General features: G+C 38.0%; 1 protein-coding gene across 5 annotated transcripts; it reads right to left on the bottom strand.

Moving 5' to 3' along the window:
• LOC107869974 (mediator of RNA polymerase II transcription subunit 13) lies at window positions 1–19,189 on the bottom strand. 5 transcript variants are annotated; one of them, XM_047412312.1, is made up of 25 exons: window positions 19,002–19,188; window positions 17,900–18,033; window positions 16,720–16,793; window positions 16,488–16,627; window positions 16,324–16,410; window positions 15,247–15,334; window positions 15,080–15,163; window positions 14,276–14,353; window positions 14,076–14,155; window positions 12,825–12,903; window positions 12,352–12,666; window positions 11,200–11,259; window positions 10,849–11,107; window positions 9,594–9,845; window positions 7,094–8,482; window positions 6,176–6,449; window positions 5,972–6,104; window positions 5,368–5,455; window positions 5,176–5,254; window positions 4,383–4,678; window positions 2,639–3,188; window positions 2,084–2,554; window positions 1,642–1,770; window positions 1,399–1,560; window positions 1–890 (listed from the first exon to the last, which is right to left on the bottom strand). In XM_047412312.1, exons 2-25 carry the CDS (start codon window positions 17,921–17,923, stop codon window positions 280–282), a joined length of 5,802 nt encoding a protein of 1,933 aa, XP_047268268.1. In that variant the 5' UTR covers window positions 17,924–18,033; window positions 19,002–19,188; the 3' UTR covers window positions 1–279. The 5 variants fall into 5 exon arrangements, with proteins under 5 accessions (XP_047268268.1, XP_047268267.1, XP_016571824.2 ...); XM_047412311.1 differs by having other exon boundaries at window positions 1,399–1,770; window positions 19,002–19,189; XM_016716338.2 differs by having other exon boundaries at window positions 2,084–3,188.
• Window positions 19,190–19,265: the final 76 nt, after the last annotated feature.

Below are 19,265 nucleotides of genomic sequence, written 5' to 3'. Positions count from 1 at the left end.
TCACTTGAAAGAGTTTTTAGAAAAGGGCAAAAGAATAGTGTGTACTCAACTCTCTTTGGATCCCTTTACACAACATTATATACAAATTAACAATCTACTATCCCCTACAGCTACTGATTTCTCCTTGGTGTGGGTAACACTTCTCGGAAAGAATGTCTTCCAGCGAACTAGCATATGCAGTTTGTGTTTACAGTTGTTTCCACAGTGAAACAAGGACCCAAGCTCACAAGATGTATGGCTTGAACAAGTTTTGTGTGTATGCTGCAATTTTCACATATCCTATACTTGGCTTTTCTCAGGTTGCCGAGAAACTTCCTTATCGGCAAAGTGAAGCAGCCTTCGAAGTCTTAATACAGTGTCGCAATGAAAAGGCAAAGCGGATCTTCTCTCCAAGTATGCCGGACTTACAGTCATCCATGATAAAGCATGGAGCTCTGCAGCTATGTTCTCAAGAATCAAGTGAGTCGCCGTTTCCACATCTCTTGCTTCTGAGCCTGTACCCCTTCCCCCAGTCTTAACAACACCCTTCAAAAACTTTTCTTGGATGATGTTGCTGCCACCATAGTAATCAACGAGGCTGACCGAAAGAATTGAGGGCCATTCTTCTTTTGAGATGCTCCTTGCATCTCTCCTCATTGTAGGTACTGCTTTTGAAACCACAAAACCTGTTGAAAGGGGAATGACACATCCCTTGCTGTGGAGAAGATGGGCGAGTGGAGGTGATTCAGCAGTCAGGCAAGTGGGAAGCTGAAGACCGATGGGAGGTAGAAATCTCATATTGGGTGACGGGATTAGAATGTAGGAGGTGGGCGTAGAACCAAGGGACTTAACTGGAGTATAACCTTCAAGATAACCTGGCTGACTCATAATGCCACTACTTTGACTTGTCCCTGCAAAATTTACACCATATGTAAGCATGAAACAGAAATAAGCAGGCATAAAAATGTGAACTGACGAAAAATCTAAGGAACATACTTCTCAATGGATATTTTCTTCATATGGTAAGCCCCATAAGCAGCACCACTCAAAAGAAACCGACCCAGAAGAGCGATGGTTACCCTATCCCATTTACTCCCTTGGTAACCCGTATCCAACCACAATTCCTTACCCAAGTTATTCTCCTCCCTTGACTTTCTCAAAATAGAGTTTCAACACCTACAACTACAGAAGCAATCCACCCCAGTAGTGTTTCTTAAAGAACTTTATGCTTAAAAGTAGCCTAATGCATTTAATCTCTTATTGGTCAAGTATTTAGAAATAGTATCTCCTTGACAGTCCAGGTCATTAGATACGAGAATCCAAAATACAGCCAAAGGAGAATCAACTCAATCAGAAAACAGGGAATCTGAAAAACCCACAAAAAAAAGAGAGAGAAAAGGCGGAAAAGAGGAATCCTACCAAGACTTGTTGACTCCGCTTGGACCATAAGCTGTAAGGAATGATCAACAGAAAGAGAGACAAAACTAATGCTTTGCACCCATTGAAGTAAGCCCCTGGAGTTGTCCGCTATACCCTGTCCACCAATTAACTGTTTCCTTGTGGATGGTTGACTTAAGCCACCTTTCATAAAAGAGGAAGCCTTTGAGTGAGGATTGTACAATGGACTAGGGGAGGGAGGAAGTGCTCTTTCTTGAATCAGACCTATTTCCTGTTGCGGCAAGGATGTCCCATTACTACTTGCAGTCATTCCATCAGGCACAGATCGCCTTAGCTGCAGGGACCACTTCTTCACCTCAGATCCCCCAATTGAATACAGAGCTTTCTGCCATTCTGCGTCCAGAAAATTGCATTAATAAGATGAACAACTTCAGTAACATTACAGATAAATGAAAACTCAAGCAGAAACTTCATTCTGGTCACTCAAAATAAAACCTTTGTAGGCTACACTTTATCAAGACATTCATCAAAGTATTGTTTGTGTGCCACAGCCAAACCAAAAAAGAATAACTAAGAGATCAGCTGAAAATCTTTTTCAATTAAAGGTGGAGACAGCATATCAGTGTCATCAAAATTCAACACCAATGAGGATCATGATGTAACAAAGGTAGGCAATAAGCACAGGATATCGATGACGAATGTTTACCCTGGCATTCAAGCTCAAGGAAGCTTCCAACACGAGCAATGACAAAATCTCTAGGCTTGGCATTGGCAGCCTCAGGAGAACATGCCTGAAGTATCTGGCATCCTTGTTGCAGAATTTGCACAAACAAAGATTGCAGACCTTTCGTGTCTTGCCTACTACTTATTCCTCCAAATGGATATATATGATTATCAAGCAATTCTCCCCTGGAATCAGTCCATATACACACCAGCCAGCGCCAATCCTCAGTCCAATCATAACAACAATGCAAACTTGGAAGTGATCTTTGACGTGCAGATCCAAAGCCATCTGGTTCAGATGTTTCAGACTGAGTGTTTAGTCCAGTGTCTCCACCACCTGAAGAAGCTGAACTCTGCATAAAACTTCCACTTGTACCATCATCCGACAAAAGCTTTGAAGATTCAGTCATTGGATTACCCGATATCGGAAATGAAAGTCCACGATCCAATGAACCTGGTTCAGCAAGAATGTAAAGGGGCTCAAACAAGTAACGAATTTCATCTTGAAAAGAAAAATCCCGAATTCTATTTGGCTCACATCCAAGACCTCCCCCTCTTGATGTTTGCCAGTTGTCCCAACTACCAGGCCTTAGGCTTGCATCAAGGTCAGTTTCTCTCTGAAGGGAAGTTCCTATGCCTCGAGGACCAACACAGTCCTTCCACATCCCTGGAACTTGGGAAGTCATTTGCATCATCACCGGATGAGATCTACCGTACATGGACGACGACTGCACCATGTCACTGGAGGACCCTCGAGATATTCTGCGAGCTTTGTTATAAACTGTGAAAGCAATTTCCTTCAGTATGACAAGCTCACTCAGAGCAGGGCTTGTAACCCTAAAAATTGCATCAACAGTGACGATCTGCAATACCAGCTTAGGGATACAAAACCCAGAAAGTGTTAGAACATTTGAGAGTGCCTCATCCACAGCTGCTGAGTAACTTAAGGCTTTCCCGACTTGATTGTGCAGCGTAGATCGCCTCTCTTTATCTGAAGAAAGAACCACTGATCCAACAGCAATAGAAGATTCTATCACCGTCTGTAGAACCGCAAGGGGCTCAGGGAAAGGGCAAACCACGTATATCACCTGATTTGACATTCAAATATACAATAACATATCAGCTTCTCTGAATTACCTTACCATATAATACTCTGCCTAGATAAGATATACTATGTTCTTTTTTTGAGTTTTTTTTTTTTTGGAAGATCAGATATTCCGAGGATTAGCATCTATGAAAATCTGCAACAACTTGAGAACAGAAAATTAATCCAAGAACAACTACCCTCAATCCCAAAACGATTTAGGTCGGCTATATGAATTTTCATTATCTCTTTCCGATCCATTTGGACCCAAGTTCCAACAGAAGCGTCAAATTCTCAATCAAGGCAATTTTGCACTGATACTGCATAAAAGTTGATAGGTTATACTAAAGATATATTTCATATCAGGGTATTCAAAGACAAAAAATAATGTAATGAGCAGAGTTAGCTCATTCAAAAAAACACCCGCACTACTTGAGCTTCTCAAACTTTGAAATGGTCAGAACTAAGACTAATTTCTTATACAGAGAAAACTTCTGAGTTATTGGCATGTCTTGTAAATCCAATAACTTCTTCTGCTGCTCTACTTAAGAGTTTTATCACTTTTAAAGTTGACTAATCCCTTGACCAGATGTATCCCACAATAAAATACTGATCCCCATCTAAAACGAAATATTTATAAAATGTCCCTTATTCTATTTGATCATCCAATTAGTAAGCATTTCACTAGCCTCAGGAAACTGTGAACTACTCAACCAGTACGAAAGAAAATACACATTGGGGTAACTATAACGTAGTACACCAGAACACCAGCACATTGTGCAAGTCATTCTTTCACTATCAACTTAACAGCTACCCAACCCCAAGGTTTGGCATCATAAGCATCGTTGTTAAGCCCAATCACAGTAAAACAAACGGCCATGTACTGGAAGCACCAGAGGCCGTGGGAAAAGTTTCACTTTGACTGTACTTTCCAGTTTTTCCTTTTGCATTCTCTATCCAGAAATAAAATTACTTATGGTACATGTTCCAATAAATTAACATGGAATCAGTCTTTTCTCTTCATCTATTTTTTCTTTTTGCTCTGACAAAGGAGGTCAAGTGTACAAAAATGCCCCCTTATCAAGAAAAAGTGGTAGACTGCCCTAGAAAGAGGAAAAAAAAGAGAGAACCAAAGCAAGAGAGAGAGGAGAAAGTAGAAGAGGAATAAAAAAGGCAAACAAAGAGGACCACAACTTACTGTACATGGAGCAGTACTTCCTTCTTTTGGGTTCATGGTCAAGCATGAACTCAGCTTTAAATTTCTGAGAACTTTCGAGAGAGACTTCAAATAGCTTTCTAAATCCCATCCATTGGAAAGGGCCAGAAAATAATCACTGATTGATCCAAGCATAGATGCATTACTGCTGTCTATTTTCATTGACTGAGGGCAATCAATCAGAACAAAACCAGAAGATGCATTCTTGCCGGAATCTATCTCCATCTCATTTCCCATACATTGAGGTGAATGAGTTCCCAGTTTGCATGTTTCATAAACTAAAAGAGAAAAACATAGTCAACTAAAAAAAGAAATTGGCACTGGACAGCTTATTGGACAACGGATAAATTGTTCAAAAGACATAATGTAACAAAACTTCATGGCCCAAACATATCACTACAAATATCTACGGCAAGGACAGTAACAAAGCTGGATTTATGTGAGAAGCAAGCAATAATTTGATCTCTTTTATCTAATTTCATCTTTCCATGCACTTAAAAAAATCATGATTTCAAATTAGTCACTTGTCCACATCTTCAAAAAGATGGAGACAATGCAGATTGAGTTATAAAATGAAGCAACATTAAATATGAACTGTCAATTTGTGAAATTAATGCAGATTTATGCATTTAAAAGACCTGAAATTCTTTTGTTTTTTTAGGTAAGGCTGAATTTTATCTTATTAAAACACAAAACAACCATCGTATTATTTTCAGTAGCATAGACATAACCAATATACTATCTTCCGATTAGCATGACACTTGAGAATACCAACCAGTTCCAAGCTGTTGGAAAAAATCAGTTGCAGCTGTTGTTAGAGCATTGATGTCTGGGCAGACAACGTAATATGTCATCTGAAAATATTGGGAAAAAATGGTTAAGGAAAAATAATAGTTAAGGAGATGAGCAAGAGAAAAGCCTGAAGATATTAAAAACCTGCTGCTTGTATTATCTATCTTAAACTTACATTCTTGGGCATTGCATAAGGCTCAAAAGGTGCCTTTTCCCAGATCTGAAGCGAACTAGGTGATGTCTTAAGCCAATCGTCTTGATATCTGCAATATAAAAAGACATTATTTCTACCCTAAAGTAGAAAATTAAGGCCAGAAAAAGAAAAAGTAGTCTAAATAAATTTAGTGGTAACAAATACAATGTCGGGGAAGTCCTCTACATTTGTTTATGTATTGATCAGTGAGCCTTTTACATTAAAAGGTGAATGGGAGAACCAAATGCAGCTCCATCATGCTTTTATTTAATTGAGTAATCAAGGTTGAAGCCTTAAAAGTAATCCATTAGAAAGAAGTTCTAGAACTAGTAAGAGGCGAGGCGACAATAGTAGAGCTATACTCAAATCACAGCACAAAAAGTTACCAAGTTATCTCACAACAAAAAAAAGGGCATGCCTTTCTTATAGAGATAACTAAAAGCACAGCAGGGGTAAATAAGGCCAGCACATGAAAAATAAAGAAATTACTATCTTAAAAATATGTAGTAAATGCAACCTGTAATGCTCACTGATCAAAAAAGGATGAATGGACAAGGATCAACCAATTTCAGTATAAAAAACATACCCAAGAAGTATAGCCGGATACGGTACTGCAGCCAACGTTGGCCTAAGCCTTGAACCCAGTAGATTCTCCGACTCTGATAAGCAAGTATCTTGGCTTAATCTGCGCTCACTTGCCTCATCCACCCTAATGCCATCTGAAAATAGAAAAGATTTTGTCAAAAAAAGCCATTGTAGGATAGTGACAGTATGACCTATCAATTCATACCTCTCAAACTAGATGATCCACCAGCAGAGGACTGAGATGGACTTATAGGTTCTCCAACAGACAATGATATGGTACTTGACGAATCTCGACATTCACTTGCACTTGCAGTGGACTCTGCAGAAAAACCGTCACCAGATATGCCCCCATCATTTGATTGACTGCGACCTTTGCACCAATCAACAACAGATAAAGGACCTTCCATATTACCGAAAGCAGATTTCAGAGCTGCTTTTATATCATTCTGCAGCAGAGTGAGGGTAAATGATGCCGGAACCTGAAGGAAGAGGTTTCCATATTAAGTATGGTTGTGAAAGAAGAGAGAAAACCAAAGATACGTAATGTGCAAAACTTAGCTACATGTAAAATGCTTCTTCTATACCATTCAAACTAACAATTTGTCTCAGGTGTTTTTAACCATGGAAGCTACAATAAGAGAAGTCACGTGCTAATCAATGGGAAGAAACAAAATCACAATTGGGAAAGAACTGTCCTTCAACTCAGATGCTAACAAATGTTACGCCTAAATTTAATAAAGAGAAGAGCTATACATTGGGGAGATAGCACTATGAAAGAAAATAACAAATTTCTACACTTTATGTCATTGATAAAAAGTAATCACCCTCGTGAAGAGGAAAGCACTGAAGCAACAACACACAGATAACAGACTGCAATTCATTCATCTCCATGAAGCTACACTCAAGGAAATTTATGAAAATCCCATTCAACTATTCTTTTCCTCAAGACTAGCTGAGTGCACATCCCAATCAATCCACGGTATCACAATGATGAGTAGGTCATCAGTGGAATTGTTGCATTCTTATGAAACTTCTAACCACAAGCATAAACAAGCCACTATAGCCTAAGGTAGTAGACAAACCAAGCCAGCTAAGAATATGCTTCTAAAAAAAAAAAGCTTACATCAGCTGAAAGTGGATCAATAAGCTCCACACCAGCAATATCCAGCGAATGACAGGAAGCCAATACTCCCCCACAACCTGCATGTACCATGGATGGTCTACATGAAAAACCACGCCTCCACTGCTCCTGCAGTGCGAGCCAACCAAAGGAACCATCATTGCTATCGGCATCTAGAGCAACATCAACAAGAGATGTGGCTTGCTGCACAAGTAAAGCCATCCCATCTAGGAGTTCCTGAAGTGGTTGCCTTAGCCCATAAGCTAGCATACTATCCTCAATGAAAGAATTATGCTGAACAGAGTGGCCAGATTCTAAACCAGCTGTTGGTTGCTTCATTCCCTTAGAAACTCCAACAGAGCGCCACACACCAACTGGTGCATTAAGGGTCCCATCCAGTAATCCACCATCAATATCACCCGCTATCCTAACTGGTATTATTTCTTTCTTCTTCATCTCAGATTTGATTGACAAATTGTCGCCAGTGACCACTGCTTCGCCTTGTGACTGGTTTCTACTGGTACTCCCCGACATCCTGCTCATGCCTACAGGAAGGCAGCCACTTGAAGATAACAGTGTATGCCGTATCTTACACATAAATGCCTGGCACATAAGGCATTCAACTTCTGTTGCTAGCACAGTTTTGATTGATTGACTAGAGCTGCCTGCTTTTAGTAGCCCTTCATTGGCTTTATCGGTTTTATTGTGGATACCTTTAACAGAATTTGTCGAATTGAAACCAGAAAATGGAGACTGTGCTACTTGAGTCTCATGACTAGCGCAACTACGTACATAACCAGATAACTTATCATCGTTTTTCTCTTTCCCACTTTCAATGTGAGTGTAATATTTCTTTGATTGAATAATGGAGCCTGTATCATGCCTTGCGGAACCTGCTTTGAGGTTTACAGTCACCCCAGACTTCTCCTCACATGCATCAAAGCAAGGCGACAAAGGTGGGGTCGCTGAGTAAACATAGCTATTTGAGCTTGAATTCGCAGTCTCCACTTCACGGGACTTTGGAACATAGGGATTCCTGAAAATCAAACGGGAGTTCTCCCCTGTGGGGGTTTCAACTGCTCCATACTCTGGAGCGAATGACATGAGAGCTTCAGCTTTAATTAAGTGATCAAATTCACCAGCAATAGATGCAGTAGTACTGTTTACTTGATTAGCAACTGCAGCACTTTTAATAACTTCCTGATGCTTGCTCAGTGAATCATCCAGAATTGCTGGAGGTGGTGGTTGATTAAAGCTCTCAAAGGATGAAAAACCTACTGGCAAAAGAAGCTGATCTTGCACGTCCATCATCGAAGGACAGGGGCTGCTACCAACATCCACACTATCTGAGGCAGGAATCATAAGAGTCTGAGACTCTGCAGTTCCTGGAGGCTTCAAAAATAAAAGGAGAAATCAGCTCATTTCCTGATGATGAAAGCAAATGAAGAACAATAACTACAACAAGAAGGTAACTCGTATTCATCTCGCAAGATGTAAGCATTTATTAGTGTTCCATAACATCCTGTAAACAGTCCATTCATCTCTTATATGCATTCAGTTAACTTCCAAACCTCCTATTACTAACTTAAACACAGCATTCATATATTTTGAAGACGTTCAATTATTTCAAAATCTATATACACGTCAGATGTAGAATTGACATCTCCCATGGGCATGATTACACACAATGTACGATGAAAACCGAAAAAAAACTCATATACATAGAGTAACTGATTGCGAGAAATAAAGTATGTGATTAATCTTTTGGACATTATATCAGAATGAAAAACAGGAGAAGCAACTCCTAGTCAAAACGAAACTGTGCTCCTACGGTAGCCAGATACACTTGCTTACAATCATCAGACTCTGAGAGACTCTTTTATATCAGAGTTCCAAGAGGGATGGCCCATTCACCCCACTATAGAGAAAATGAGAAACCACATTCCATCAGGATGCAAATCAAACAAATGAGCTCTCTAAGCGGGGTAGGTTTAATTGAGCTTCCACTAGAATTCGAAAAAAGGATTAATAAGACAACCCTCCAGACTGAGGATCCAATATGTGTAATTCCTATCATTTCATTCATATTCTTGTATTTAAATATCCACTAAGATATCAACTAGTTGAGCTTTTGCAATGAAATTACTGGATCATTCCTACACCTGAGAAAAGTCCTTGGGTTTGCACAACAACAACAAACCCAGTGTATTCCCACAAAGTGGGGTCTGGGGAGGTTAAGTGCATGCAGTCCATACCACTACCTCAGATGAGGTAGAGAAGCACAATTTCATAGACTAGCACAACCTTCCATCTGATACATGAAGGCTGGCGGATACACCAAAATAAGTCCAATTCATTACATTAAATTCTGACAATTCTCAGATTTTAAGATTTAACTTGTAAGTTTCAAATTCGAGGAATAATCAGGGTCTTAACAAGACTAGTAACATATATGCTGGAGATGATGTGACCACGATTTACCATCCGTGGACAATATAACTACCTCTCCAAATGGCAAAGCATCATTCTCAAAGAAATCACCAAAATCTCCAAACTCTGAGAGAAGTGCCTGAATATCCATCCCTACATCTCTATCGTCGTCATCCCAACCCCACTGAAGCCCAAGCTGATCATTTCCTCCCGTTATTGCAGAATTATTAACTTCCATTGAGGCATAATCACTTGTTGATGGATTTACCACTGCTCCTCCCTGACTAAATGACTCAGAAATCCCAGTCCGTGACCTCTTAAAGCCCTGCAAAGAAACTTGGAATGATAAATTCGCCATTTCCTTTAAACAAAAGCAGACACCATAAGAATCGAATGGAGAAGAACAAAAGAACACCTAGCACATGCTATCGTTATGGATAACTAGAATTTTGCACATTTTTAGTAACAAGAAAGAAGAGAAGCACTAAGGTTAATGCATGCAAGAAAAGAAGCACTAAGGTTACATTTGGTTGCCAAAAATAGAAAAGGAAAGTGCGGAATGTAGACTTCTTCACATAGTTCTGTGTGTTTTGTAAGCAGGAAACTAGTGCAAAAAAAGCAAGGCAGAACTTTCCTGCAAGAGACTTTGCTTTAACCTGCAAGTAGGAAACTTGAGGAAAATGGTTTCCTCTTTTAAACTTTCCTTGTCCTTCCAAAATATTCATGCAAAAAATTATAACACTATGGGTTCTTGTTTGTTTGGGCTTCTACCTCTGCCCATTTGATTTGCTGGATTCAAAATCTGTTATTTGTACTTATTTTATGGATCTTTTAACACATATATAGGGTCCAAGCCAAAGTTATTGGGATCGGGTACATGAATCCCCACTTCTTCATTTAAGCTCATTTCATATCATCAACATATACTAAATAAAATAAAAGTGAAAAATAAAAGAAAGCTAACCAAAAGTACTTAATTTACTTGCTACAATTAGCTAGAGATCTAGGTCCCACTTTACACACTATCCTCTAAGAGAGCAAAGCCTATATGATGGATTCTTAAATGATAGACAAAACTTCATAAAAATGGTTACCTTTCTCCAAAAAATATGATAGACAAAACTTGATATTTATATACATGTACTTATTCGAAAACAAATTAAAATTACATAGCAAGTCATAATAAGAATAGTCTTCAGATCACAAGTCATAGAAAGTTAAAGGAGTTAAGATCGAATCAAGGACAACAACATGCAAATATAAGATAGAGCATACAGACCATACAGATACAAATTATAAAGAGATCTCAATCTATACGAGAAGCACACCGTCTTAAGATTGTCATTTTGAGACCGATCCAAAGAAGATAATCCAGACTGTCTACACATCAAAGAATCAGCATCTGCTTCAAGATCACCAGTTCCTGAAGTCTTGTAATCGCTATCACTAGAAGATGTACTTGTACTGCTAAGACTGCTGCAGTTGCTGTTACTGCTACTGTTATAACGCCGATTAGAGCCTATAACGTTTGCATCAAGCCAAGAACCATCCATCGAATTGACTTTGGCATCGCTATGATAATCAAAACTGCAATATTGTGGATTAGATGTATAAGATGCAAGTTTAACCAAAAAAGAAAGATATGGAATGAACTGCTGATAAGAATAAGCTGAGAGTACCAATGCATAAAGGAGGATGTAAAGGATAAAGAGGGCCCAATCCAGTTCTGCAGCCAGAATCTGTGACAAACATAAAAAATGTAAATTTTTTCAGAATTCTTTAGGGGGAAAATGAAAATTAATTCTCAAGCAAGTTTGAACTAAAAAAGCACACTAGCCAACAGAAACAGCACTAATATGCACTTTTGAGTAAATAATCACATACATGGATTTGCTATGCATATACATATTCTTTTAAACTGGTACTGACATGGATTTGCTAATACTAATGTGTTAGCTTGACCCTCAGTAGTCAATACGGGATCAAGGATAAAGCAACTAAGCAAAAGAAATACTAAAAATAATAAGCCAAGCTTCAGCTTGAGCAATAATCCCAATCACAGTATTTACTGATTGGATCAACAGAAGAGATGCCAGCATAGAACTTGGGCTTCACCATATCCTAACATAGTAGAAACCTCAGATAAAGACTTCCTGAAATAACTTATTAATCATAATCCATCAGCCACTCAAACTGAGTCTCAAAAACAAATGTGAAGAGACGGAAACTATTATAGGGGATGGAGTGGTTATCTGGCCATTACTGTGGTAAAAATGTCAGATTACAAATAGTAGGTTTCCTGTCATTGATGTGGAAGGTCGCAGATTTGTGATTTGTCTTCCAGCACTCCATTGACAGTCCTTCAACAAGATTGAAAGGACACTAGTTTACTTTTTTTTGATGAAATAAAGGATTCCATTTCAGGCTTCAAGAGGATGCAAAGTAGTTACAAAAGGGTAGAAGCAAAAGTAACTAAGTAGCTCCATTACAGTTTTCAAGCTAAAGTCAGGGAGCTAACAAAGTTTAAAAAGGTATCTGGGAGTCAATAGGAGACAAATAAACCCAACTATACAGATACATAAGACATCTAGTTTTCAAAGATTAGAAGTAGTCGATATCCCATCAAAGCATCTTCTGTTCCTCTCCTTCCAAACACTCCAAAGAGTGGCTGCTCGTAAAAAGGACACTGGTTCACTATGATCTTTTTTTTAAATAAAGTGTAATCTTTTTTTTTAATTGGTAACTAGTTGAATGAAACCTTCCCACATCAGCTATATGCACACTTAACCCCAAAAAAAGGAAAGGAGACAAAAAGAATTTAACAAATTTACCTTTTTAGAGATGATCTAGCACACGCTGTTTGCACCACTGGTACAAGAACAGCCTCAGGGGGGTAAATAAGCATTCTTCCACAGTTATCTGGTATTTTACTTTGAACAACATTGGCCATTGCAGAGGCTTCTGTTTTGATAGGCCTTGATGAATTATTCTGTACATTTGAACTTTCTTGTATATTGTTGTTTCCCGGTGCAGTGCAACCAAAGCTAACTTCAACATAGCAATTCTGTCCCTTAAGCTGATAGCCAGATTGAGAAACATTGCATGGTAGCCCAACAATACCATTTGAAGCACTAAACTTGCCAGAACTGTTCGGCAAGTCAAATATGAATCACAGTAAGGGACCACATTAAGACGAGCGATATCACTTTGAAAGAATTTTGTTCACAAACAAGAGAAGGAATGAAAGAGCAGGACTGAATCAAAAACAACTCAGTAAAGAAGGAAATAGAGGGGCAAATTTGACCTGAGATACACCTGCTTCACAAGATCACCAGGGCAACATCCAGTAAGCCTCCCACGCATTCCATGAGGTGAGACAATAACTGGAAAAGGGAATTAAATGAAAATACCAGCATACCATGAATATTGTTTATTCACTATGCCTAACAATTCAGAAGCATAGCGATGTGTGCCGAAAGGCTTTTAATTGGTTGAAACTAGGTAGAAATTTGATGTATGAGTAAGAGCTCATACTTTTGGACTTTGGTTGAGTTCATTTAAACAATAAATAGGCTAATTAACAATGTGAATTTTCTTTAACCCGTCCTTTTACATGCCAACAAGTAATATGTTGCTGACCAATACTTTATAGGGGGGACTTTCTTTTCTGCACACAGTGTTAACATCCTCTTGATGCTTCCATTAATGAAACTCTATCTAACCTGATCAAAAGAGAAACATGTTGCTGACCATGATACTAAGAAGACCTTACAGTTTCAGGAGGTTTATTAAACATTCACCAAATTTATAACTTAAATTATACTGCATCATTTAAGCAATAGACGATCTGGCATACAGAAGATATCTATCTTGATAGATTTCAAGCACTTTTCACAACTCACAAGCCATAAAAGTTGTGCCGCCAGAAAAAGGGCATCCCGTATACATAATACTGATGATTTGATCCTAAAAATCCTAATGACATGTGCCGCAACCTTCAAAGAAGAGCAAAGTCGCAACCCCGCCCCACTCCACCTCACACCACCTGTGTCTTTGCTCCTTTTGCACGTCATGAATCAATTTTTAGAAATTTGCAGAGCCTTCTGAAATTCAGGAGGTCATTACTGCCGATTATACAAATTCTAAAAACCAAGAGAAATCAAGGGATTACTCCAACCACAAATGCAGACTTTGCAAATTAAAGTAATCAACAACATATCCAGTGAAAATAATCAAAATAACAAATTAAAAAGTAAAAAAAATGTACAACTCTCCACAACACTGAAGGCGTTAAAATTGATTTTAATGTAAGATCACATAATGGAACATGCATGTAGCCACTGGGCTTATTCTCAATTTCTTTTATTGTTTCGGACTATTACAAGAATCAATCTTTAGGATCAATGTGTTTCTTCAGCTTCTCTTAGATTCCATTAGGCTGCCAGTTGATTGATAGCAAGACTTGCAAAATCTGGAAAAATCTATTGGGTGATTAACAAAATTCACACCCAAGCCTTCAATTGTTTGTGAAGGCACTCAGTTCAAAGAAACCAACCTGGAAGCCCCTCACCAGAGACATTAGATGCATTCTCTGATATTCTATCAATGTCACCACTTGAAAGTGCTCTTATATGCCTAGAAAAAGGTATGAAGATAAAAACTTATACAGGAGCCAATTAGAGATTGTCAAGCAGAAGGACAGATTTCAGCCCCTCTCTCAAATTTAAAAAGAAATCACGGGCTAATCAAACTTACTTTGCAGATATAATAACGTGGACAAAGATAGCCTCTTCGGTAGCAGCAAATATGAACTCAACCACTGGCTGCCCCTTCCTTCAAGAAAAGCACCAATTGCAAATTAAACACATGTAGGAGTTAACCATAATAAAAGTGGACTCCTGGCTTATTCACCACATAGGATACAATTTCCCTTTTAAAATGCCAGAAGAATACCTTCAGCGACTAGCATACATTAAGGAGACCAACAATGCTATAAATAACACTTAGACTAGGATAAGTACCCAATGTTTTTTGAAAAAAAGAATTCCAGGCACTGGAACAGCTTATGATCTAGCTAAACAAAAAAAAAGATACAGTTGCTACAAGTGCCACACCCAGAAAATACTGGCAAGAAATTGCAGTTTCTCCGACTTGTAACAGTACATAAAACAGTACAACTTCATTGGTGAGGAAGATAGTTCAGTAACAAAGAAAGCTGCAACTCTAGTACAATCATTTTTCCTTGATGAGGTAGAGTTTTTTTTGATGTTTGTTGTTTCGGTTAGATCGATGGTAGTATTAGGTAGTTTTGTTCTGATACTATCTATTGTTTTGTTACCATCTGTTGTTGCTTGTACTCCTATTATTACGACAATTTTTTTCTCGAGTCGGGGGTCTATCAGAAACAGCCTCTATACCTCACCTCCTAGGTAGAGGTATGGACTGCGTACACTCTACCCTACCCAGACCCCACTTTGAGGGAATACACTGAGTGTGTTATTATTGTTGTTGTTGTCAACCACTTAGGCCAACAAATAATGCAAGTATTGATAAACATACCTGAAGAGCTCCTCACTCTGTGAAAATGGACGGTATTTTGTAAATACATCTCCATATCTAACATATGAATGTCCTCTGAGCGTTCTGTTATATCAAGTAGCATATTTACAAGTAAATAAACAGATCATAGAAGACTCTAAGCAGGTCAAAAAAAAAAACCACATTACCGCTCCATGCAATTCCTTAAGGCCTGAGATAGGGCAGCAGCAAGCTCTTCTGAATCTCCAGGAGCCACCCAGAGACCTGACGCCAGAACTGTAACAGATGGAACAATAGTTGAAGATTATAAAAGCGAAGTACACAACAAAACAAAAAGGGGTCTAAGAGTTAAGTGCAACTCAATAACAAACAAGGACAACTGGTCAATCAGTCCATCAACAACGCCTTAGTCCTAAACTAGTTGGACCAGTGGTAGGAGTCCTCTATATAATCCACTCTATTCGGACCCATATATATTGGCAAGTAACATATCTCTTAACACAAATCCCCAGTTCACTAAAATTTGGAGGTTCTCCGAATTGTGGAGGTAAGTCACAAACATATTTAGGCCGCCTTCTAAGGAATAGTTGAGGGTAATATAAGGTTATGAGTTTAACTGCGTAAAGAATCAATTTCAGTTTCACGAATCCAAATAAAGTAAATGAGCTTTATTAGTGAATGAGCTTTATCAGAACTTCAGACAAGAAGTTTAAACCAGAAGAGATTAATAGTGGGAGAAGCAATCTGCTGCAGAAAAATTGTTGATTCTTCTCATTGCCTTTCTGCTACGTATACGCCCCATAGTTATACATGTCATACACCAATATTAGAGGAAGTTACGCAGAAAAGATGAAGTAAAAGATCCTTAACACAAACAAAACCATTAATTAGAGGAGAGGTTGAGTTGCTTTAAATCTCCTAAAATTCATTCGACCATGTAGCACTTCCGTTTATTACAACATACGAGGAATTGTATTGGGTTCATCTTGAATTCCGCAGTTTTGGGACTAGCTCTGTAGATAGCCTTGGTGTAGTAGACCTAAGTCAAGTCGCATGTACAATAACAACATTTAAATTCTTAATCTAAACCAGATGGCAGTGCTTACATGGATCTTTTGCTTCAATTGTATTCTACCCTAGGCTAAGCTCGCATTGACTCCTTAAAGTTGTAGGCAATTTAAGACAATTTTCTTCAAGCATTTAAGGTGTACCTCAACCCTCTTTAGAACCATCAATCGTCAAGGTGTCATTTAATGAAAACATACCTCTTAATTTGGATACAGCTGACTGTGCCTTTTCAACAACAGATGAATGTTGCCCAGGTAAAAAAAGCCAGAGCTTGATCTTCTCATCTGAAAACTAAAAGCAAGAAGAAGTTAGACAACTAAAAAGAGATCTACAGTTCAACTGCTTTGCTGACCATCTATACCAGGGTTGTAAAGACCCTGAGATGGGTCCCAAGGTCCAACAAAGGAATTGGTCCATGTGCTGAGAAATCTTTCCTTCTGCAATTGTAGATGAGATGAGAGCACTAGAAATGTGGCAGCGTCTTTCTTATCCAGCTTCACCCTGTAAACAGATCGAAAAGCACACAGAATTAAATAGGAATTACAGGTTGTTCCTTCAAGAGAGATGGACTTTAAACTGCTCTAATAGCCAACCTCTTGTCTACCAGAGAGTTAACATCAGATTCATGAGGAAGAAACTGAAACCAAGATATTTGATGTAAGCCACCCTGCAAAATAATATGAATTCAGAGGAAATATAAGCAATCATAATAAGTATCACAACTTCAGATATAGTTCAATACCACAATATTTCTCAGTAATTCCAAAAAATCAGTACAAGTGGCATGAAAAAGATCCTCTATACAAACCAGAACTACATGGGTGCACCAAAAGAAAATAAGGGATTGGAGACTGCTCCTGAATTGAGCAAAGCTCATCTCCACCCCTTCAAAGCTCTCCTATTTCTTTCTTTTCAAATGATCCACCAAAGGCAAGAGGAGTAATACTCCAAGCCTTGAACCCTTCTTCCCCAAGCTTCACTCTTCCAGATGAACATAAACTCTTTCACTGACTTTGGCATACCCCAAGAGACACCAAACCATTTAAAGATATCCCATCATAACACCTTGGCCAGTTTGCAATGTATCAGAATATAATCCACATCCTCGTCTGCCTCCTTACACAGGAAACACCAACTTATGCAAACAAACTTCCTTTTCCTAAGTTTCTCCGCCATCAATATCACCCTTCTAGTTGTCAACCAGGTGAAGAAACACACATTCCTCGGCACCTTAGGGATCCAGACCGAATCTTACGGGAAACTGTCCTCCAGCCTAACCAATAACTTCTGATTGAAGGTCTTGACAGAGAAAACTTTAATATTTTCCAACTTTTAACTCAAAGCATCAGGTTTATCAACTGCTCGCAATGTCTATGAAGTAAAGCTAGCAACCTCTAAAGCTCAGTCACCTCCCAATCCTAGAAACTCCTCCTGAACCTCAAATCCCAAAAAGTCTCATCCCCTTGTGTCCCTTAACTCGCTGGATGGGGGGAAGGGAGTAGTTCAATTGTGGACTTCTACCCAAAGAAAAATTATACTCTAGTAGGAAAGGAAATAAGAAAATGCATGTTAAGTAACCTATGTGAATTCCATAGAAATGGGTTAACAAGATCAACACGATTTCATTACCAAAGTTCTCGAAGTAGTAAAATTTAGCAAGTAAAATGACAAATCAACAATAAAAACTTTCAACTTAAACCTCAGAGAAATTCTAAAATCATAGCAAAGGCAGGTGTAATGAGTGATAGAAAGATATGAAGGGAAGAAACATACGATCTTGAACACATTTGTCCACATAATTGATGAAGTAAATGAGTGTAGTCCTCTGGAATATGGATTTTAAGGTAAACAGCGTGTATCAAAGGCAAGAAGCATTTCCTATCACATCAAAGGAGCCGCCTTTCCTTCTAACAAAACATGAAGAAAAAATAAAACAATAAATTAGTGTTTGTGAGCCAAAGATGAACGAACATCAACCGGAAAAAAGTAATTTTCTGTCTTTGTAGGACTCAATTAGGGGATCTTTTAGCTAGGTTAGAGCAATCAACCTTTAGTCATCCACCTAGCTACCTCTCTCTCAACTCCAACTTTCTGCTTTTCCATGTAAAAGCATCCGTCTCTCTCTCACAACTCCAAATCACACAAAATTCTATTAATCAGACAAAAGGTGCAAGGCGAAAATACAAGACACCAAGCAAGGCGATATTAATTTTCAGAATTAGAACTCTATATAGCAAACAAATAAATAACAGGGCAGCAGAAATACAAATTCCATCCAGCTATCTACTCCAACTCTTTCCTCTTTTCCACGTAAAAGCATCATCTCTCTCTCCATCTCTCTCTCTTGCTCAACTCCAAATCATACAAAATTCCATTAATCAAACAAAAGGTGCAAAGCCAAAATACAAAACTATCAGTCTGTTCATGCATTAAAATCCGCATTTTCTTTTCCAGTTGAAATCATTATAGTAACACCAAGCAAGGCAATATTAATTTCAGAATTAGAATTCTATATAGCAAACAAATAAATAACCATATATTTAGATTCAGCCAAATTGCAATTTTATAGCTGAAAATGTGCAATTTTTAGTTTTCTTTACTTGATTTTTCAAAAATTGACTTCAAAATTAGAATTCTCTATAGCAAACAAATAAATAACAGGGCAGCACAAATACAAATTTCAAATTTTGAATGAAAATTAAATCAATTACAACTAAAAACAATATAAATGAACCATTCAAAGCTCCAAGTTAAGATTTTTCAGCAAACTCACAACTCATAAAATTAAAATACATCAACTTAACAATTTTTAAAAATTTTGAAAAAAATATAAAATGATAAATTGAAAATTAGGTGCAAAGTAGAGAATTGTTACCCGAAAATTCTGGAGATCTGAAGCTTTAACAATGGATTTTTCGCCGATTTATAGAATTAGGGTTTGAGATTTGCGAGGAAGATACTGAAAGTTAGGGCTTTTCTCTGCGTTTTATAATAATTATAATTATAATATGCTTATTCTATAATATTAATTTCATATATACACCTGTTTTTTTGAAAATTGTCACCATTGTTTTTTTGTAGAACTAAAAAAAATCACTTAATTATCCCTGTTCTTATAAAATGTATTAAATATCATACA

Source organism: Capsicum annuum, chromosome 5 (genome assembly GCF_002878395.1).
Source record: "Capsicum annuum cultivar UCD-10X-F1 chromosome 5, UCD10Xv1.1, whole genome shotgun sequence".
Lineage (NCBI taxonomy): Eukaryota > Viridiplantae > Streptophyta > Magnoliopsida > Solanales > Solanaceae > Capsicum > Capsicum annuum.
Note: the sequence above shows the minus strand (reverse complement) of the source record. Positions and strands in the feature narration are given on the sequence as shown.

Bases quoted from the DNA above. Each gene is read 5' to 3' on its own strand.
- LOC107869974 (XM_016716337.2), bottom strand. From the start codon at position 17,923: ATGTGGACAAATGTGTTCAAGATC. The intron at 12,904-14,075 runs GTTGGTTTCTTT...TCCCTTTTCCAG, and splicing joins CTCTGGTGAGGGGCTTCCAG to TTATTGTCTCACCTCATGGA. The intron at 4,679-5,175 runs GTTGGTATTCTC...TTTCTCTTTTAG, and splicing joins TTTCCAACAGCTTGGAACTG to TTTATGAAACATGCAAACTG.